Here is a 23,555-nt window from a genome sequence, read left to right on the forward strand (position 1 = left end):
AGACTTTAAAATGTTGTCATAATCTACTCGTTAAAGAGATATAATCTCTGTCAACCGAGGACAAAATTAGTAAATTAGGAACAGCATTAACATTTCTGCAGCAGTACCACGATTACAGCAATGATATGTGGGTTGCTAACTTTATCATGGAAACGATGCAGCAGTCGATGCATTGGTGGCATGTGGATCTTTGGTCAAGACAGAGCAAACAGACTGTGTCAGTTCGAAAAACTGATGTGGACAGTGTTCTGGCATAGGGAAGGCATTCTGATCTATGACAACACTCGATCACGTATGACTCATTATTAAACAATGGTTCTGGATGAGCTTCTCAGTCCAAAATACTAATAATAAAAGAAGATATAAGTGTTTCATCATTTTTGGGAATTCACCCACTATAGGGACGAAAGATTTTATGGATATATTTCATTGTGCAAGTATTTTTGAAGCTTAAGTATGAAAATTTGTATTTGGCTCCTCTTTTAGAAATAAAACACATGCGTGTCACTGTTTTTGGAAATCCAACCCTTAAGGAGGTGAAACATTTTATGAAAATATTTCGTTGTGAATGCATATTTACAGCTAAATTTTTGGAAATTGGTCTTGGCTTCTCAGTTGGAAGTGAAAAAATACGTGTTTCACTGTTTTTGGTAATTCAACCACTAAGGGGGTGAAATAGGATCAGACTGATTCACTGACATCACCGCTCAGCCCAAATTGCTAAGGATAGAAACATTAACTTTGGAGAGGGTGTGGATCTTATATTGTAGCCATAATTAAAGAAGGGATTGTCCGAAATTCCACTCTAAAGGTGGTGAACTAGGGGATGAAAGGCTTTTGGAAAGTATGTCACTACCGTATTTACTCGAATCTAAGCCGCACTCGAATCTCAGCCGCACCTGAAAAATGAGACTCGAAATCAAGGAAAAAAAAATTTCACGAATCTAAGCCGCACCTGAAATTTGAGACTCGAAATTCAAGGGGAGAGAAAAGTTTTAGGCCACACCTCCAAATCGAAACAAAGTTGGTCCATTGTAATATGAGACACAATTTAGGTCGAACGAATGACAATACAGCTACAGTAGTTTGGTTCGAGTCCTAAGCTTAGCAGTTAAGCTTTACCACGTAGCCATTGCTATGTGTCAGGCGCTCCGTCCGTATTTATACGGGTACCCTTCCTTTTTCACGTGCTTCGTCTGGTTTGAATCGATTGCTTATTTTGCTTTGATCTGATAAGTGCCGTTTTCTTTGTTATAGGTATTTGCGTCACTCTTAAGCTGAAAATGCATTACTGCACTGTGTCATGCATTGTTTGTCGCATTCTGATAGTGCGTGTTTATGGCCTGTCGCGGCTTGCGGCATGGCTTGCTTTTGTGCGCGCTACTGCCGCGTACAATTTAAAGAGGAATCAGCAATGGCAAGAGACTGCTACTTGTTGTTACTTACACTGCTGCTTTCTTTGATAATGATCAACAAGAATCAAATAATAGACTGCGTATGATAGAACATTTTCTGAACGAGAGTTAGGCGAAAATTTTTCTCCGTTTGAAAATCTTTGCGGCCGCTTCTTTATTACATCAAATTCTGCACAGAAATTAGAGTCATCTTAGATTTAAAAATCTAGTCACTTGCCGTGCTTCATTTCAGACTGTGTCATTATTAGGCATAAGAATAATACGAATATAAACATGACACGATAGGTATATTCTTCCGCGTTTGCTGTTGTCTCACTCTAGTTTCGTAGTTTATTAGGCAGACAGGATTTAAATGAGATAGCAGCAGACACAAAAGAATACATGGCAAAATGTTTATATTCGTATTATTCTTATGGTGAAGAGAATACTGTATGTGATTCAAATTTCATCAGGTTCCTATTAGCAACCATCTCTTCTCACTGATAGGAAAAAATTCAGAACATAGAGTTGGCCATATTGACAAACATCCCAAACAGTCTTGCCAGTCAGATTTTTGTAGTACACTGAAATTGTGCTACATTCGAAGATGAACAATACGGAATTTGTATTTACTTCGTTGGATAATGTATGAAAATGCAGTGGTCGAAACTCGCGGCGGAGAAAAAAAGCTCGTCTTCCACTTTTTTTTTTTAAATTTATTTACTGACGCAGAGGTTTTGGCGCCAGTATTTATCTTTGTGCCTACAAAGCGTGCTTGTGTCGCGCTACATATATTCGAGGCAGAAGTTAGTTGTGGCGGCACGTTCCAACATTTTTCATAAGTTCCGCTTGCTTTGCACTCGATTCTAAGCCGCAGGCGGTTTTTGAAATTACGAAAACCGGAAAAAAAGTGCGGCTTAGATTCGAGTAAATACGGTATTAGGGCACTTTGAAGGTAAAATTTTAAAAACTGGTATTTGTGAACAAAATAAAAATTTGATTACATAAAAACAAAAAAAAAAATATCTGCAGGCTATACAGTCTACACTAGCGAAGCAGCGAGTGTGACACACACACACACACACACACACACACACACACACACACACACACACACACACACACACACACACACAGAGAGAGAGAGAGAGAGAGAGAGAGAGAGAGAGAGAGAGAGAGAGAGAGAGAGAGATAGGATTAACATTAATAAAATAGGATTAACATTAATAAAATGACCTGCAGGGGGAAATGCAGTGTTGCCATGGTAGATGGTGCTGGACAAATGACAATTCCTGCAACCACATTTCGTGTGTTCCTTGCATGTTCCAGGCTGTGTAACTGACTGTACCACAACAACCAAGTGTCATAATTTAATATAACAGGTACTTACCCAACGTAACGTTAACGTTCGATGAAGATCTGAAAAGATAATGTTCTATTAGTAAGCATTAACGGAATAGACTTTATGCAAATGTGAAAGTACTTAATTCGAAATTAGCTTTCCTCATGATAAACCACTTTCCACTTAAATATAACCAAATAAATACCTTGTACATTTTCATATTGTGGCACAAATGAGAGCAATATGAAACATATCTTACCTACTGTATTCAAGAGGACATGGTTCCACATTTTCATCTGCTCCTGCAATGAGAAAATAAATGGCATGTAACAACTACTTCGCCTCAAATGGGTTTTAGTATGTATATACACAAGTACACACAAAACATCTCTACAATAGCAACACACTACTAAAAATCAAATTACACTACGCAATCTTTCATCACTCAAGTTTAATTCTTTGATGAGAAGGAGTGCTTGTGACTTAGTGTGATCTCGTTTAAAAAAATTTACAATAGGGGAAAGGGCGGCAAAGGGCAGAGGGGGGGAGGAGGACAGGGCGGGGGTGGGGGACGGGGCAGCGGCAAAAGGGCGGGGGGGAGGACGGGGCAGCGGCAATAGGGCGGGGGGGGGGGGCAGCGGCAATAGGGCGGGGGGGGGGGGGGCAGCGGCAATAGGGCGGGGGGGGGGGGACGGGGCAGCGGCAATAGGGCGGGGGGGGGGGGGGACGGGGCAGCGGCAATAGGGCGGGGGGGGGGGGACGGGGCAGCGGCAATAGGGCGGGGGGGGGGGCAGCGGCAATAGGGCGGGGGGGGGGGGCAGCGGCAAAAGGGCGGGGGGGGGGGGCAGCGGCAAAAGGGCGGGGGGGGGGGGCAGCGCCAAAAGGGCGGGGGGGGGGGGGGGTACGGGGCAGCGCCAAAAGGGCGGGGGGGGGGCAGCGGCAAAAGGGCGGGGGGGGGGGGCAGCGGCAAAAGGGCGGGGGGGGGGGGGACGGGGCAGCGGCAAAAGGGCGGGGGGGGACGGGGGCAGCGGCAAAAGGGTGGGGGGGGGACGGGGCAGAGGCAAAAGGGTGGGGGGGGACGGGGGAGCAGTAAAAGGGCAGGGGGGGGGGAGCAGTAAAGGTGGGGAGGACGGGGGGCGGTGGCAATTGGGACTGGCAGCAAAGGGGAGGGGATGAGGAAAAGGATAGGGAAGGAAATATGATTTCACGTGGACTGATAGGGCTCACGAGGCAGAATATGCAACACACAGAGAGAGAGAGAGAGAGAGAGAGAGAGAGAGAGAGAGAGAGAGAGTTGCGTGACACATGACACACTTAAGATGAGAATGTTGCTTTGCAGCAACAAACTGCATTTGTGTCCGGCACATTTCACTCAGAAGCCCTTACACATTCTACATACAGTTCCAATCTCTTCCCATGCATACGAAAATGCCTACAGAATAGGAGTAATTATTCTGCCGAAGTATTGAAAGTGGTTCCGAGGAAACTAGATTTTTTAGACCAACCACTGACTTGACTGCTGTGGATGCATCTAAGTATGGTCCGAGTTTTCCTTCATGTTATTGGTGTGCTGAGGTGCCCTGTTCTGTCAGCCCTCTCATTGCTGCAGATAAGTTCAAGTGCACTCTGCCACAGGTACCTGCATGCACTAGACATGTTGACACGCAAAGCAGAATTTCTGCAATGCCTTGCCAGAGAATTTCAGAGTTCCAGCTACATCTGCGTTTGCTGCTGTAGTCCCTCAATGCAAATATAGACTTTATGTTTCGTGTTTTTGCCCAAACCTTAAGTACGTCCATTCTTGTCTCATCGAAATGGTTTATCACTCTATAGAGAACCTTTAGAACTCATTACGAGTGACAGTGAGTGTTAATTATGGTGTCGGTAACAGTCTTCAATAGAATCTTGAAATGACAGTCACAAGCCCTGTACATCAGAAGAATCAAGAAATGATAGAGAAACATTTCAGGAAAGTGCATGCCTTAGTGACCCTTTTGATTGGAAACAAACATATTTCCAGCCCTTACAGCATGTATTTGATGAGTGCTTCAGGGCATAAATGTCAGCTGGTTAATGACTCAAGCATTCTCGTATTTTTTGTGATACTCCTGTCAGAAGACCTGCAGGTGAAACAACTCTGTTTTATGTATTGACCTACAAAAGTACTTCTAAACCTGTGCATTGTCTGTCACAGTGGAAAAATACTGGTTTTGAAGAACTTAGTTGTGCTTTTCTTGTCTTCTAATGGCTCAAGTTAAAGTTACTGATTCAGAGAGATACTTTTAAACATGCAAATTTTCAGCAAAATCAGGTCCTGAGAATTTTACTTTTGAGGATGCTGGGCTTTTGTGACATTTCTGCTAGTATTGGAGATGAAAGTTTGTTTAAAATTAGGAATATCTGTGATAAACATCTCATGAAGTTTCACAGTGCATTTAGTTCATGTCAGGAGGTTTGCATTTGCGAAAGTCTCGTTCAAAAGTCGAATTATCTTTTAAACAATTTATTCCATCAAAGGAAAGTAGATTCAGAAGGAAGAAGGAACAAAGATTGGGTTTAATATCCCATCGGCGTTGAGGTACATTAGAGATGAAGCACAAGCTCGGAATGTTTCGGGGAAGGGGAAGGGGTCAACTGTGCCTTTTCAAAGGAACCATATCAGCATTTGCTTGGAGCAATTTAGAGAAATCATGGAAAACCTAAATCTGGATTGCAGACATGGATTTGAACCGCTGTCATCCTGACAGCATATTCAGAATAAAAACATTTGTGTTGTATGACTGTCAGACTAGGTACATTTTGGACTTCACTGTATATAAAAGTGCAACAACAAATACTGGGTTTGACAATTTATGGAAAAGTGGCGACGTACTGGCAACACTTTTGATATATATTTAGAGTGTGTTCTGTACGTCGACAACTGGTATTCTGGCACAGACCAGCTGCTATTGTTTGACAATGAGGGAAGAACTGCAGAAGAAATTGAAATGAGGTGAAACTGTTGCACTGTGCTCTCACCCTTTGTTGAAAGCATCAGCTATCACTCTTTGCTTTGGATAGTATTAAATGCCTTACTGCTGTTGCGTGATGCTCTACAAACAATGTCTACAATTTCCATTAGTTGTCCAACAGCAACGTGTTTTAAGATGAGGAGTGCTGTAGCTCAAAATTAATTTTACAGTTTCTGATCCAGTCAGAATATCTCACTAGGTTGTTTAATGTTATAGAAAGCTTTATATCTCATTTGTTTTCCTTTTAGAAGCAATTATTAATGCGATTTTTTCGTGGCGAATTCTTATGTAATCATGCCACAGTAACTGTGGTGTAGTGTGTTTCACTGTCATCGTTTATGTTGTTATGGTAAACTTATGTGGTAAACTGTGTGAATACCTTGCAGTGCATGCTCTATAGCAATAGAAGTACACTGCACATTTTGTCATGTACGGATTCATAGAAAACTTAACAGTGATTGAATTGGGTATTTATGGCATTCAATTAAATTTAAACCAATAAAAGTGGCCATGTTTTGTAGCTCCCGGAGCAGTAGGGAGTTACTAATACTGGTACCAGCAAAAACATCTACAGAGGTTGCTAATTGCTTTTATATAGGCTTAGCACAGAGCATATACGAAGTACAGAGCACCTGCAGTACAAAAATTAAATGTTCTGTCTCACTCTCTCATTACGTGAGAATTATGTAGTGTAAGTCACCAAAATGGAAAGGGAATGCCAAACAAATTTAGCAGAACAATTCAGGACCACAAGCTGAAGTAAATGCACAATCACATGGTTGCCAAATATATGCACAGATGTTGTCAATTCTTAGCTGTGTTACGGGCAGCTATGTAGCGAAATGCTTGCCATGCTCATCTTATACAGGATCCCAGACAGAAGGCACGAGCATGTTTGGTTCTTATGCAGCATTATCTCCAAACACATTCTAACGTCGCCTTTCAGGCTTTCTATGTTTAAGGCATTCAATTTGAGATAATCTATAATTCCCCATTTCTTGAAGCTTTCTGGCATGGAAAGGGGCTTTAAAGTGTGTGATATATAATTTCATTGTTGGGATAGCAAAGCTCGTGATATTCGTTTCACCTAATGCTGTATATGGGATTTGAAATACTGAGGTATATATTTTTTCATCATGATGAAATTTCCCTAAAATATAAAGGAACAAAACACTTACTTTTTAAGTTTTCAACGTAACTTATTTTAATGAAATACGAAGTAACTCTAAATCAAACTTGACACATATGTCATGAAACATTAAGATATTAAACAATTTGCACCTCAAAATCGGCTTGTCTAGGTGCACTCGTGTGCCACATACAAATAGAATTTCACAATTACTACAAGATTGCAGAAGTATGTCACCAGGGATGGAAGCAATCTCCATCAAATCAGAAAGAAGTTACCTCGAAATGTCTTACTGCGGGTAGTATGTAGTTACCGTAAGTCCATCTAAAATGTGAAGTCTGCAATCCATCACAGACTTTTCTAATTTTCGTTCCTGCACTACTTTTTTCTTCATAAATCCGACAATAGTTAAATTTAAATCAATAAATAATTCCAGGCATGGCTCTTGACTTAACCAATGCACTTTGTAGTAATTTATGAAGTCTCTATACTCTCCATTCATTCCCATTAAAAACTGTTGCAACTGAAAATATAATAATGGATACAACATCAGAAACTTTACTATTTGTATCATCAGTTTCTTCAAGTGTTCCATGCTTGCAAATTTAGCACAAAGTGCTTCTTGATGTACAGAACAATGAATCCCGTCTGCCACCATCTTAATTTTTTGCTCTTTCATTGAGATCTAAAAGTTTGAACTCTTCCTACTTGGTATTATAATATCATTTCATAGCAAATAAGCAATATCGTTGCTTATCCGAACAGAAAATTCTCGACCCTCTCTTCTACCATTCCCATTCAATTTGATGGGTTATGATGACAGATCACTAGAATGCCTCTTTTAGTGCAAACTGCCATCAGACCTATGAATATCTTTTAAACCTCAAACAAATAGCAAAGGATTAACAGCAGTGACACATGACTCTGCCTAACTTGGGGAGTTGTGCCGACCGGAAAATGCTGCACCACAATGCTAAATGAACTGCTGTGCTGTTCCGGGTACTTCCGAGGCGGACTGAGCAAAGTTGAATGACAGTGCCAGGTCTTGGCCCGCATACATTGCACACATGAAGTTTGGGATGCTGTGGCTGGCCCTGATACAGATAATGTGTCTATACATTCTGATGAGAGAGTTTGTGAGCATCAAAATATGTGACAAATGGCGACTGCTTTTGATTGCATTGATTTTGAATCTTAAACCATTTACATTGCCAAGGGACTATAGACATTAGTGTTTGACATAATTTTCAACTTGATACCTTTTTTCCTATTCCTGAGAGAAAGGAGTCTTAATACACTAATAAAGTCGGTTGTAATGGTTTGGTTTGTACTGACTGAGATATGGAACCATATAAATATGCAACCTATGTCCACCCAAATATTTCATAATAGTATCATGCAGAAAGTTTTAAGTACATTGGTAAAAAACTTTTCAAGGTCTTTTTATTTATTATAATTTCATGTTCTGTAACTTCAAAGTGGGGACAGCTGCAAACAATACCGAAAACTGTATCCTGAAATAATTACCACAGATACTACATATTAAGATGCACAGTCTTAAGACATAAAAACTGACCGCAGGCCGGCCGCCAGAGTGACTAAGTCAGAGTCGTTCACTTTAGGTGGCCAATAAAACTGACCGCCCCTGACAACCCAAGTCCGGCCATCTGCATAATCTGGCAACACTGTTAGATGCGGAAGTGTTGGGAGGAAGTGTTGTCTACTTGCGAGAGGATATTGTTGGAGTGAGACCGTGGTCTTGCGGTAATCGTCGTGCATTCCAAACTTAGAGTCGCATGTTCGCGTCCACCTGATTTTTTATTTTTTTAAACACATTTCTGTCTCAGCTTATGAGTCTGATTGAACATCGAAGACAATTCGCTTAACATTCTACCCACCCGCAATAACAAGTATTCCAGAAACATTTCCGCAGGACACCTCGTGGCGGCGTCGCGAACATAACAGCTTACGCTCGGGCGTTTCCTTGTGCTGCAGCGGCCACCGGCCAGACGCCACCCGCCGCCTGATATCCGGCGCCGCCCATGTAAAAGCGGCGCCACGCTGTCAGTGTATCTATCAATGCCATTTTCGAATTTGAAGTTCTAGTTATCATCTTGCAGTTAAGCATTGGATTTTGCATACTTGAAAATCATGAACTACTGTTAAGCATTGTAAAATTGAGTCGCAAGTGGAAAAAGGTGTAACATCTGCAAGACAACGTTTACTTTGGGTATAACAGAGGGGTGAATGTAGAGGAGGCAGCTAGAAAGATTTGAAGTGTGTGTGGAGCGAGTGCTTTTGGGAAAAATACGCCAGAAAAAGATACTCTTGTTTCAACAAAGATCGTTCTGGCATGAATGATTTTCCACTACTCGACTACTGATATATGTGACAGATTACCGTTTTACCATCATGCGACATTTGCATTCAACAGGCAAAGTTCAGAAGTCTGGTGTAGGCGTACTGCAAGCCCTAATTCGAAACAACAAAAATCAACGGAGTGACTATTATTGAACGTCATCAGGTCGCTCATTGAGCATTCCTTTGCAGTACTGTTACTGGTGTGTTATGATGCCTTTATCGTTAACTTCCTAAGAATAAATGAACGGCTGAGTTCCCCAAAAGATGTAGACTAGAGCAAAGAGTAGTGCGAACATAATATTTTACATTTGACAGCTCCAAACGTGTGTTTTGGACTACAAATTCTGCCCCAAGGGGTGTGTGCAACACAGCAGGAATTTGTTAACAACTGAGACACCTTCGGTCGCAGTGTAAGAAAGTCGGGCAACAAAACTACATCACCTTTGCTACTGCATGATAACTCACTCTGTTGATCTGAGAAACAGAACTATCCAGCAGATTGATAGGAAGTCGTCTCTCAGACACTTGTATTGTTAGGGAAGTCCTCTCTCAAGCACTTGTCCCTCTCGTCATATATTCGTAAAATATTACCTTTCCCGCTCTTGATCGATCAACCGTCAAGGCAATTCATTTCTAGACAAAAATACTCTTAAAACTCCTATGGTTTAATGACCTCGTTAAAACAAGTAGGTTTCTACGGGCGTAGAATTTGTAAACAACTGTAGCATTGTCGGATTGTTTTAGATATCGTGAAAGAAAATTCAGCTGCTGATTAATTTCTCTTTGCTGATTACTGTTGCGTTTAGTAAACTAATGGAAAATGCAAATAAAATATTCACTTTACTAATACAAATTAAATTCAGCTTACTACAGAAACATCACGACGGCAGTCTATCTTAATAAAGCATTAAGTTCAAAAATGGTTCAAAGGGCTCTGAGCACTATGGGACTTAACTTCTGAGGTCATCAGTCCCCTAGAACTTAGAACTAGTTGAACCTAACTAACCTAAAGACACCACACACATCCATGCCCGAGGATTCGAACCTGCAACCGTAGTGGTCGCGCGGATCCAGACTGTAGCTATGCATTAAGTGTCTGTAAGACGATTGATCCTATTTTAATTTGAAGTAGCAGGATATTACCGACTTTTGACTTCGAAAAGATCTGTATTTACTTCATTTCCTGTATCATTCGCAAGTCTTATGAAAATGTGGCATTTCATAGATAAAATTATGTATTAACAACAACAACAAAAAATATGTCGGCAGAAAACAAAAGTGGCATTATGAAATTGGCAGTACCGTAAGGTTTTTGCTCTGACACTAAGGGTTACTGTAAGTTGCACGACGAATTTTGCTCGAGCATTATCTTAAGACTCCCTTATTGAGTTTGTATCTGCCTGCTTGTAGCTCTACTACAAGAGAATTAAAAATCTGGCTTTCAGCGAGTCTAGAAAGGCGAACGACAGCTGCTTGCACCTGGTAGCCAAGCACGTTACTTGAGAAATGGTATTTTCCAGAAGTGGGAAGACATCCTTTTGTGGTTGAATTGTTGGCAAATATCAGTCAGACATGTGCCGTTGGTCTAAGCGTTTCAGTGTGTTGAATTTGTACCAATGATTTTTCTACAGGTTTTTTTCTGTCCCAAATAGAGAGTTGAAGTCTCCCATTAGTATTTTCATGTCATCTTGGTGAATTTTGCTCATAGTATTTTCAAGTGTGTTCCAGAATTTTTCGACATTTTTGGTGGGGTATGTGCATTGATGAGTGTATATTTTTTACTGGGGCTCTGAATGAGCATAGTCATAAGTCGATTGTTGATGGCTGTGATTTCTTTGACAGAGTTTGATGATAGATCTGTGTTCGAGAAAAGCAATGCCGAAGATTGGTACGCCTTTCGCTACCTTTTTTTGTATTTTGCTCTTGAAGATGCAATGGTTTCCGTAATGCAAGGTTTCACTGTCAGTTAGTTGTGGTTCTTGAAGAGCAATGGTGAGAATTTTTTGTCGGTCGATGTATTATGTGAGATTATTTAGTTTTCGTATTGGATCGATGTTTAGTTATAAAAAAAAAAGTTCTTATGTGTGTGAAATCGTATGGGACTTAACTGCTAAGGTCATTAGTCCCTAAGCTTACACACTACTTAACCTAAATTATCCTAAGGACAAACACACACACACACCCATGCCCGAGGGAGGACTCGAACCTCCGCCGGGACCAGCCGAACAGTCCATGCCTTAGACCGCTCGGCTAATCCTGCGCGGTGTGTATTTTCAAATGCATGTTTTCTGCTTGTAGGGAAATTTACAGAGATCTTCAATATTCTCTGCCGTGCTAACACAGACTCCCCAGAATACGAAATACCAACTGCCGCCTGTCGACAGCCGGGTTGTGTACCACCTGGGGTAAAGTTGACTTTGCTTGCACAGTTCATGTTTGCTTGTGTTTCATTGGTTTGGCCTAGGTGATTCCAGGACCGGACAGGACCAGAGGGTGTTGAAGCCTTTGGAAGCAAATATTTTCAGCCGAGCTCATTGAGCTAACAGACGGTGACCAGAGTAGCGGTGGTTTTCACTAAGACGTGTCTGGATTTTGAGTTCAATGGATTGAATCCTAAATTACAGTAATAGGTCACCCAGCGAAGCGAAGAGCCCACGTATTGTCTCAAGTTCTTGCAGTTTGATATTAATGCAGTTCCCGATAGTTTCACACTAACGGGTTCTTTTGGCTATTGGAACACTCATATGTGAATTGCAAATGTGTAATTGCTAGAACGCTCAACTACCTTAATAACACCTCATTCTGGATTGAATACGACTTGGAAAGCGACGTTAATTTGACGTTTCCATCCATCTCCTGACGTCTTACTGAATGAAGTCCTGAAGTGTACGCACAGTTGTGTTGCCTGCCGCATGGATTCTGTGAAGTGTTGTGGCAGCTGGCAGTCGTTGCTGAATACAGACATTTGCAAATATCCCCACTGCTTTAGGGGAAATCGTCTTTGTTGCATTTTTTCGATACCGTAATTAGCACAAGAACATAAGGCTTCTTCTGCTGAAGAACTTGATGCCCACAAGTCCTTAAATAAGAATATCCTAGCGGGAGTAATGCATGAAAGGAGACAGACTGTTGGACAAAAGAATCGACAGCTCCCTGCTTTTTGCGTTTCCGATAGTGCCTACGATAAGAATCAGGTGTCATATTATGCTTCACAACCTTAAACTGATTATTTTTTTTACTTCATACTAAAATAAAAGTTATGATATGAGAAGAGATAATGACTGATATGCTTCTCAGGAACTTTAGTTTTTCGTGTTTATTTTCTCACTTCATACTAAAACAAGGGCGTTAATATGAGAAGAGGAAATGAAATATACGCTTCCAAGACATAATATTTTCTTGTGTGCTACTACTGCATACATGAAAGCCCTGCAGTTAATTTTAGTAAGTTGGATAAATTTTGATAACACCTCACATTCATTTGTGAGAAGGTTCCTATTTTCTTGGGATTCAAATAGAGTGGACATTTCATCACTGGTTAATATTCTGATGAGTAATGACATGATACCCATTGCAATTACTCCATGGCACCTGTGAGTAGAGTCACGTTGGTTACTATAAGAACACGCAGGCAGTGATATCCGCTCACTGCAGTCAGAGCCAAGGTGATTTCTTTCTGTTTATGGCTAAGCGTCTGCTGCAGTGTCCACTCTCAGCCAACATAAACAAATCGCGGCGGCATTGGGCACTGCTAATCACTGCACTTGTCGCGAGCCTCGACAACAAGAGTGCACTGTCTCTGCTAACGATACTATGGAGTTAATACATCTTACTTAACGTAATATGCAGGTCGTGGGCACACACACACACACACACACACACACACACACACACACACACACACACACACACACACACACAAACAGTCATTGATTCCAGTAAGGGTGACAATTACTGTGTGTTGAATAACACGCGCACCAGTCAATTCCTCAGTTGGCATCGAGTGGATGAGGTTTTTCAATTACCTTGCATTGCAAGAATTGTAAGGAGGAGACTGAAAGCAAATGGACTTGTATCTAAAGAACTGCAACAAAACAAAGCTTGACCGACTATCAGATAATTGTCAACATGGGTGTTGTGGACGAGTATACTTTTAGTAACCAACCCACCCACGATCATTACGTAAGATTTCTCGAAGGTGTAGGGGCATTGATTTCATCAAGACGTCGACAGTGTAGCGTGATGGTTTACTTCCCACCTTACGTTTTCTATATTCGTCCAAAGGTCGCTTGCATTTGTAGGTCCACATGGCAATGACCTTGTTACCTCTGCCCACATGTTCTCTATCTGGTTGATGTTCGGTGGTCGTGGAACAAACGGCAACAGCTTTATCCTCTCTTGGCCCTGAAACCAATCTCGCACTGCTCTGCTATGATGGATGGGGCTCTGCTCCTGTAAATAAACTGTTATCTCGTTCGTTCATATATTTATATATAAATAACATATTAGTAATAATCACATTGTATTATTTTCCACAGTGTATAAGAATTCAGGCCCTGTCATAAATAAATGATCTAGATTAAGAATGTGGTTTACCCAGTCTATCAAATGATGAGAGTCGTATTCGGATATCCACATTCAACCTGACTGGCTGCATCCGATTAGAACGATCCGGTATCGAAATGAAATGTCAGAAATCGGATAATTTGAACGTCTGTATTGTAACAATGCTGCACAAATAAATTCCTATGATGGAGTAACAAGTAGCAACTGCCTAAGAAAAAGTGAGAAATATGTCTACTAGCAGCAATGTATATTTATGTGACGGAAATACAGAAGCGAACAATGCACATCTATTTCAGTGGTAGGAAGATGCACCATATCGGATTTGCTGATGACATAATGACAATAATAATAATAATAATAATAATAATAAAAATCCTGTGGGGCCGATAGGGGAAACCCTCCGCCATATGGGTGGTACCGAGGAAATCAAATACTTGGGGTGAACCAAATACTAACACAATCCTGAACGGCTACTCAATCCTTTGAACTCAAAATCCAGACACGTCTGAGTGAAAACCACCGCTACTCTGGTCACCGTCTGTTAGCTCAATGAGCTCGGCTGAAAATATTTGCTTCCAAAGGCTTCAACACCCTCTGGTCCTGTCCGGTCCTGGAATCACCTAGGCCAAACCAATGAAACACAAGCAAACATGAACTGTGCAAGCAAAGTCAACTTTACCCCAGGTGGTACACAACCCGGCTGTCGACAGGCGGCAGTTGGTATTTCGTATTCTGGGGAGTCCGTGTTAGCACGGCAGAGAATATTGAAGATCTCTGTAAATTTCCCTACAAGCAGAAAACATGCATTTGAAAATACACACCGCGCAGGATTAGCCGAGCGGTCTAAGGCATGGACTGTTCGGCTGGTCCCGGCGGAGGTTCGAGTCTTCCCTCGGGCATGGGTGTGTGTGTGTTTGTCCTTAGGATAATTTAGGTTAAGTAGTGTGTAAGCTTAGGGACTAATGACCTTAGCAGTTAAGTCCCATACGATTTCACACACATAAGAACTTTTTTTTTTATAACTAAACATCGATCCAATACGAAAACTAAATAATCTCACATAATACATCGACCGACAAAAAATTCTCACCATTGCTCTTCAAGAACCACAACTAACTGACAGTGAAACCTTGCATTACGGAAACCATTGCATCTTCAAGAGCAAAATACAAAAAAAGGTAGCGAAAGGCGTACCAATCTTCGGCATTGCTTTTCTCGAACACAGATCTATCATCAAACTCTGTCAAAGAAATCACAGCCATCAACAATCGACTTATGACTATGCTCATTCAGAGCCCCAGTAAAAAATATACACTCATCAATGCACATACCCCACCAAAAATGTCGAAAAATTCTGGAACACACTTGAAAATACTATGAGCAAAATTCACCAAGATGACATGAAAATACTAATGGGAGACTTCAACTCTCTATTTGGGACAGAAAAAAACCTGTAGAAAAATCATTGGTACAAATTCAACACACTGAAACGCTTAGACCAACGGCACATGTCTGACTGATATTTGCCAACAATTCAACCACAAAAGGATGTCTTCCCACTTCTGGAAAATACCATTTCTCAAGTAACGTGCTTGGCTACCAGGTGCAAGCAGCTGTCGTTCGCCTTTCTAGACTCGCTGAAAGCCAGATTTTTAATTCTCTTGTAGTAGAGCTACAAGCAGGCAGATACAAACTCAATAAGGGAGTCTTAAGATAATGCTCGAGCAAAATTCGTCGTGCAACTTACAGTAACCCTTAGTGTCAGAGCAAAAACCTTACGGTACTGCCAATTTCATAATGCCACTTTTGTTTTCTGCCGACATATTTTTTGTTGTTGTTGTTAATACATAATTTTATCTATGAAATGCCACATTTTCATAAGACTTGCGAATGATACAGGAAATGAAGTAAATACAGATCTTTTCGAAGTCAAAAGTCGGTAATATCCTGCTACTTCAAATTAAAATAGGATCAATCGTCTTACAGACACTTAATGCATAGCTACGGTCTGGATCCGCGCGACCACTACGGTTGCAGGTTCGAATCCTCGGGCATGGATGTGTGTGGTGTCTTTAGGTTAGTTAGGTTCAACTAGTTCTAAGTTCTAGGGGACTGATGACCTCAGAAGTTAAGTCCCATAGTGCTCAGAGCCCTTTGAACCATTTTTGAACTTAATGCTTTATTAAGATAGACTGCCGTCGTGATGTTTCTGTAGTAAGCTGAATTTAATTTGTATTAGTAAAGTGAATATTTTATTTGCATTTTCCATTAGTTTACTAAACGCAACAGTAATCAGCAAAGAGAAATTAATCAGCAGCTGAATTTTCTTTCACGATATCTAAAACAATCCGACAATGCTACAGTTGTTTACAAATTCTACGCCCGTAGAAACCTACTTGTTTTAACGAGGTCATTAAACCATAGGAGTTTTAAGAGTATTTTTGTCTAGAAATGAATTGCCTTGACGGTTGATCGATCAAGAGCGGGAAAGGTAATATTTTACGAATATATGACGAGAGGGACAAGTGCTTGAGAGAGGACTTCCCTAACAATACAAGTGTCTGAGAGACGACTTCCTATCAATCTGCTGGATAGTTCTGTTTCTCAGATCAACAGAGTGAGTTATCATGCAGTAGCAAAGGTGATGTAGTTTTGTTGCCCGACTTTCTTACACTGCGACCGAAGGTGTCTCAGTTGTTAACAAATTCCTGCTGTGTTGCACACACCCCTTGGGGCAGAATTTGTAGTCCAAAACACACGTTTGGAGCTGTCAAATGTAAAATATTATGTTCGCACTACTCTTTGCTCTAGTCTACATCTTTTGGGGAACTCAGCCGTTCATTTATTCTTAGGAAGTTAACGATAAAGGCATCATAACACACCAGTAACAGTACTGCAAAGGAATGCTCAATGAGCGACCTGATGACGTTCAATAATAGTCACTCCGTTGATTTTTGTTGTTTCGAATTAGGGCTTGCAGTACGCCTACACCAGACTTCTGAACTTTGCCTGTTGAATGCAAATGTCGCATGATGGTAAAACGGTAATCTGTCACATATATCAGTAGTCGAGTAGTGGAAAATCATTCATGCCAGAACGATCTTTGTTGAAACAAGAGTATCTTTTTCTGGCGTATTTTTCCCAAAAGCACTCGCTCCACACACACTTCAAATCTTTCTAGCTGCCTCCTCTACATACACCCCTCTGTTATACCCAAAGTAAACGTTGTCTTGCAGATGTTACACCTTTTTCCACTTGCGACTCAATTTTACAATGCTTAACAGTAGTTCATGATTTTCAAGTATGCAAAATCCAATGCTTAACTGCAAGATGATAACTAGAACTTCAAATTCGAAAATGGCATTGATAGATACACTGACAGCGTGGCGCCGCTTTTACATGGGCGGCGCCGGATATCAGGCGGCGGGTGGCGTCTGGCCGGTGGCCGCTGCAGCACAAGGAAACGCCCGAGCGTAAGCTGTTATGTTCGCGACGCCGCCACGAGGTGTCCTGCGGAAATGTTTCTGGAATACTTGTTATTGCGGGTGGGTAGAATGTTAAGCGAATTGTCTTCGATGTTCAATCAGACTCATAAGCTGAGACCGAAATGTGTTTAAAAAAATAAAAAATCAGGTGGACGCGAACATGCGACTAAGTTTGGAATGCACGACGATTACCGCAAGACCACGGTCTCACTCCAACAATATCCTCTCGCAAGTAGACAACACTTCCTCCCAACACTTCCGCATCTAACAGTGTTGCCAGATTATGCAGATGGCCGGACTTGGGTTGTCAGGGGAGGTCAGTTTTATTGGCCACCTAAAGTGAACGACTCTGACTTAGTCACTCTGGCGGCCGGCCGGCGGTCAGTTTTTTTGTCTAAGACTGTACATCCAATTCCCATACATATTTAGCAAATGCGAGGCACTGCCGGTTCGCTACTTTCTACATATTAAGGAAATGTAATGGTGCTACAGCATTCACTTAGGGTAGCCCAAAGTTAATTTTTTTGTCTGAAGATGTCTCATCTCATTTTGCATGAACATTTAGCTGAGTAAGAGATCTGTACCCACTGCATTTCACACAATTTGATGCAAATTAAAAAACAAGCTCATCTCAATTGATGTAAAGAAACACCAAAAAAATTCAAAATGTATAATCTGTTCCTCCTCATAATGTGGGTGGGTAAGGAGGGGGCAAATACATTCATGAGCCACACACTAACCAGCAATACACTTTGTTTGTTTGTTTGTTCTAGATAAATGAAAATCAACAAAAGTTAAGAAAAACATCAAATCAACATCTCATTGCCTTCATTCACCTGATTTATTACCAAACATGTTCTTTTTTTCCTTATGTAAAAAGAGAGAAACATGGATAATTATTTTAATCATTTCACGTAATTATTGTGCTTGGTTTTCTTTCTGGCACTTTTGAATTCATGCCATAGCTACCAACCTAACAGTCCCTCTGCCTGTTTTGCCACCCGTTGTAAGCAGGGGTTTCACACGCTGCTATTATGCTATTGGATGAAGCTGTCACTTTCTGGAGTGGCCATTAGGCATGAAGTGCCGCCTCGGAGCATCTCAGTTTGCCATCAGTAACTGCAGTAACAGTATTAAATTTTTGGAAAGTGGTTATTAGCAGGCGTCAAGTTATGTTTGTTTCACCATTAAAAAATTGATATATACCTAAAAACAAAGATGATGTGACTTACCAAATGAAAGTGCTGGCAGGTCGACAGGCACACAAACGAACACAAACATACACACAAAATTCAAGCTTTCGCAACGAACTGTTGCCTCATCAGGAAAAAGGGAAGGAGAGGGAAAGACGAAAGGATGTGGGTTTTAAGGGAGAGGGTAAGGAGTCATTCCAGTCCCGGGAGCGGAAAGACTTACCTTAGGGGGAAAAAAGGACGGGTATACACTCGCACGCACACACACACATACATACACACACATATCCATCCACACATATACAGACACAAGCAGACATATGTCTGCTTGTGTCTGTATATGTGTGGATGGATATGTGTGTGTGTGTGTGTGTGTGTGTGTGTGTGTGTGTGTGTGTGTGTATACCCGTCCTTTTTTCCCCCTAAGGTAAGTCTTTCCGCTCCCGGGACTGGAATGACTCCTTACCCTCTCCCTTAAAACCCACATCCTTTCGTCTTTCCCTCTCCTTCCCTCTTTCCTGATGAGGCAACAGTTTGTTGCGAAAGCTTGAATTGTGTGTGTATGTTCGTGTTCGTTTGTGTGTCTGTCGACCTGCCAGCACTTTCATTTGGTAAGTCACATCATCTTTGTTTATATATATCAATTTTTTAATGGTGAAACAAACATAACTTGACGCCTGCTAATAACCACTTTCCAAAAATTATATATAATGATATATATATATCAATCGGTTTCAGTCACAGACCACCTTGACAGATTCTGTACAGACACACAAAAAAACTACTTGTAGTACACAGGAAACATTACACATTCAAAGATTTTTAGAATCAAGAAACTTGTCATCTAGATGTTTTTATGCCATATGATGAAATACTTTTGGTAGATCTTTGACAAACTTCTCAATATTTTGTACAATTCTAATATTTATAACACTGATTTTCTTTTCAGTACTGCTCTGTTCACATTTATTAGTATGTTTGCCTCTAAAAGTCCTGTGTTGTATACTGGAATTCATGACATGTTCTACACGCGAGATTTGGCCGTTATTAAGTAATGACAGATGTGATGTTGTGGCTTACACTGTTCTGATCCTGTTAGTGTTCATGTATATTTTGCACTTCATAGGAAGATAATTTGTAAAATTTCCTGTATACTACATGTAATTTTATTTTGTATATTTGTCTAGAACCTGTGAAGATGGTTTGTGACAAACTGGTCGGTATTTGGTTCTTAAATAAAAAAGCAGCTGATAGTCAAACTAGGGTCATTAGCGCCTGGTCTATGACTTAGGAAACAGTAAAAAAACGAAAACGGAAACTAGCAGCAATGGGAACGAAAGCCATAAAATTGGAGAAACTAAAAGCAGAAGGAAGGCTTAAAAATTCACTACAGAAGGGGGTTGGTTGTCCCAAAAAAAACTTCAAATAACTGACGACATTTCACTGGCACGAATGAACTCTAGAACGCGATCGGCCGATCGCGTGTCATCTGCTAAAATTGACGATATATCAGGCGACAGCTGTAGACGGGCGCGTAATGGAGTAAAATAGGGGCACTCAATTAAAAGGTGTCTTACCGTCCACAACTGAGAGCAGTGGGGACAGAGTGGGGGAGGATCGCCGCTTAAAAGATGTCTATGGCTAAAAAGACAGTGCCCTATCCGGAGTCTAGTTAAAATTACCTCCTCCCGACGACGCGTTCGGGAGGAAGAGGTCCAAGTACAAGGAAGAGTTTTCACGTCCCGCAATTTATTTTGGGGAAGTGTCGACCAGTGCGCGTGCCATAAATGAACAACACGACGACATAAAACGCGCCGTAGATCGGCGACGGGAATCGATGGAATAGCTGGCCGAAGAAGAGAGACTGCAGAATGTGATGGTGAGTGTGGCATTTGCTGTAGACCTGGTAGTCAGTCTGGTTCCCGAAGACATGATAGCAATTTAGTAGCTTGGAGTCAGGTAAAAGGTTTTATTGTGTGTATTGCTTAATAGAGATGGGCAAACTGAAACACGTAACTGTTTCGAAACAAATGAAACAGTACAATGTAATGTTTCGATACGATGTTTCGATACGATGTTTCGAAACAGTGGAACAGTTAGTGTTTTGTAATCTAATAAATCTACACATTTTATCATCTTGAATGTCTACTGTATAAGTATGTCCATATAAACATAAATGAGGTGCGAGAGCGCTAATCATGTCGCAGAAACCATGAAACTATCACTTAGGCGTCTTGGCAGTTTCGTATTGCCTGCAGCAAATGCGCTGCTTCCGTGTCTTGTGACTTTCATACTTTACAATTGGCCGAGGACAGCCATAGCTGAAGACAGAAGAGCCACCATGAACGAACTGGAGGTGGGAGCAAACTGCAGAAACAACGGGTATGCTACTGGGATTCCCACATTCCGTTAGTATGGGTAATATACCTATCTTGCTAATTTCCATGCACGCAAAGGGAATCATTGTGGATAATAGGCACAGTGACTATAGACTCACAAATAATGCCAAACAATTCGAATAAATAACAAAATATAACAGAAAAAATTTTGTCTTTTAAGGTGTTTCGAACCGTTACTATAAATTCACTATGCTTCCCAGCCCTTCCCGTTCACCATTACACTATCAGTGATACGTCAAACAGATTGCTTGCAGTTATACCTACATCAAATTTATGTATATGTCTAGTAACTGTCACTTTACGCTTTTTTTTTTATTCAAAATGTTGTAGGCTTACTTGCGTTTCTTAATATGATTACTGCACATGACCAGAGAAACGTATGTTGTAAAAAAAAGTGTAATTTAACTGAATGATTTTCACATATTTATTATTTTGAATGTGAATAGAATACGTTGTTTTATTGTTTGGTTAGTGTTTATAAAGCAGATGTTACGCCATTTCGGAATAGGACAGTCAGAGAGAAACGAAACTTTATTTTCGGATATCTTAAGCTTCATGCTATTGCTTGTCAAAAAGATTTCGACACTCTTTAAAGTGTTTCACGAAGTGTATGTTGTGTTTCAGTACCTATGCCGAGCCCGAATCTCGTCCGACACAGCGCGGAATGAAACATCACTGTTTCGATACAATTAGTCCGTTCCAAGCAGAGGTGGACTGAAACAGCCTTATTTTGATACAACGATACAGTTTCTGTGTCTGGCTCGAGATCGAATCTGGTCCGGTTACCTGAGACGGGTGGAATGAAACACCACTGTTTCGAAACAGTGAACCACAGCCGTTCTGAAACACTGAAACAGTTCCACGTATCGGTACACTGTATCAAAACATAGACACAGTGGCCAAGTCTATTGCTTAACAACCCGCACTTTACAGGTTACTCGCCAGGCCACAGCGAAGATACAGGCCAATGTAATTGGATAGTGCTGTCATCGTGAGTGTTTGCTGGTGTATTTGCAACTCATCACACTGTTGCTCGTGGAGTGGTTGGTGGTATCTAAAATCCACTGAGTTAGGGGGGTTGAGTTGTTTGGGGGAAGACACCAAACTGTGAGGTCACTGGTCTCATCGGATTAGGGAAGGACGGGGAAGGAAGTTTGCCGTGCCCTTTCAAAGGACCCATCCCGGCATTTGCCTGGAACGATATAGGGAAATCATGGAATATCTAAATCAGGATGGCCGGATGCGGGATTGAACAGTCATCCTCCCAAATGCGAGTCCAGTGTGCTAACCACTGTGCCACCTCACTCGGTCTGAGTTAAGGTTCAGTCACTGTATAACACCCAATTACAAGGAAATATGTGCTGGAGTGCACACTGCCAGGGAGTATATAAAATTTCTGTATGTTGCTACTATATGTTACAGTAATATCTGATTGCAGTGTAAAGGTTAGTTGGTTTCGCTTGTGACCAAGTGCTGATTATTGCTCAGTTCAAGTAGATGAGCTATGGAGCCATGTGCTATGGTGTTGTGAACGCTTACAAGCTAAAACGGCTTTGTGCTTTTGGTGCCCTCAATCTGGTCATTTTCTGTAACTGATTGAGTGAGTCTGGCAGAGAATAATCACTTTATCTCATTTTGGTTACAAGTCTGTAGACAAATTGTGGAACGATTGCTGTGCGATTGAATTATGTTGTCGACAGGTCACACAATTTCGGGAGTGTAATTGTGCTTTGAAATGAATTGGGTCTGGTAATGATTGAGTGGCTTCTGCCCCCAGACTTCGAAGAACCTGGTATTGCACAACTGTTCCGTCCTCTGTGGCAGTTATTCTAGATGGTACCTTACTATTATTTTATAATTTATCTGACGATGTTATCACAGCTTTAATTTGCCCAGCTAGTTTTATTAAACTTATTGCTGAGTTATGATGGCCCACTGCATTTGTAATTTTAGAGTACTCACAAATAAAGTGGTTACAGTTTTAAGGCAGGTTTCACAGTCTCATTAGGTATATGTAGTAACTGTTTTGCCTGAGCGAAGAATTCTGTTATATATACACTGAGCTTTCAATAGTAGTGTATTTGAGTACAAATTACTTTGTCGTTTGTGGTTTCCCTTAATTGTTGCAGTGGACATCAGGGTCCTTACTAAGCTATCATCAAAACTTTGGTAGGGATTTATAGTGACAGTTTCCAGTTTCCTGTAGCAGTACATAGGAGATTACACCTCCCTGCATCCAGAGCAACAATGGGACATTATGTACCAGTCACCTTTAAGAGATTCAACTATTCTGTCTAAACTTTATTCTAACAACTCAGAATCAAATTAACCCTGTCTGAATTAATATCCAGCCTTCCACTCCCATCGTATGTTCCTATCCTGCTTCACTAATAAATCTGTCAAAATCTATGTTTCAAATGCACCAACAATATAATAGCAAAAAATGGCTTCAAAGTAGATTCAAATGCATGCAAAAGTGTATAAATTTTGTTGTAAAAGCATGTAAGATGGATGTCATAAAACAGACAAAAATGTATAGAGGCAAATAACACATATATAATATATAGCACCGCACGAACCTTGTTTAGCCGCCAATTTCTTGTTCCTGAAACAAAAGGAGATGAAACCATAAAAATTTTAAACATGCTAAACATTACACTGTAACACAAAATAAA

At 40.9% G+C, this 23,555-nt stretch overlaps 1 protein-coding gene across 2 annotated transcripts in view; it reads right to left on the reverse strand.

Moving 5' to 3' along the window:
* The window catches only part of LOC126183381 (centrosomal protein of 112 kDa-like), a 152,602-nt gene that overhangs the window by 21,033 nt on the left and 108,014 nt on the right, over positions 1-23,555 (reverse strand). For both annotated transcript variants that reach the window (XM_049925328.1, XM_049925317.1), the window contains exons 11-13: positions 23,460-23,485; positions 2,996-3,038; positions 2,785-2,813 (exon numbers count right to left, since the gene is read on the reverse strand). In XM_049925328.1, coding sequence (XP_049781285.1) covers positions 2,785-2,813; positions 2,996-3,038; positions 23,460-23,485 — 98 coding nt within the window. The remainder of the gene's footprint in view (positions 1-2,784; positions 2,814-2,995; positions 3,039-23,459; positions 23,486-23,555) is intronic.

The sequence above is a fragment of the Schistocerca cancellata genome, chromosome 1 (assembly GCF_023864275.1).
Source record: "Schistocerca cancellata isolate TAMUIC-IGC-003103 chromosome 1, iqSchCanc2.1, whole genome shotgun sequence".
Lineage (NCBI taxonomy): Eukaryota > Metazoa > Arthropoda > Insecta > Orthoptera > Acrididae > Schistocerca > Schistocerca cancellata.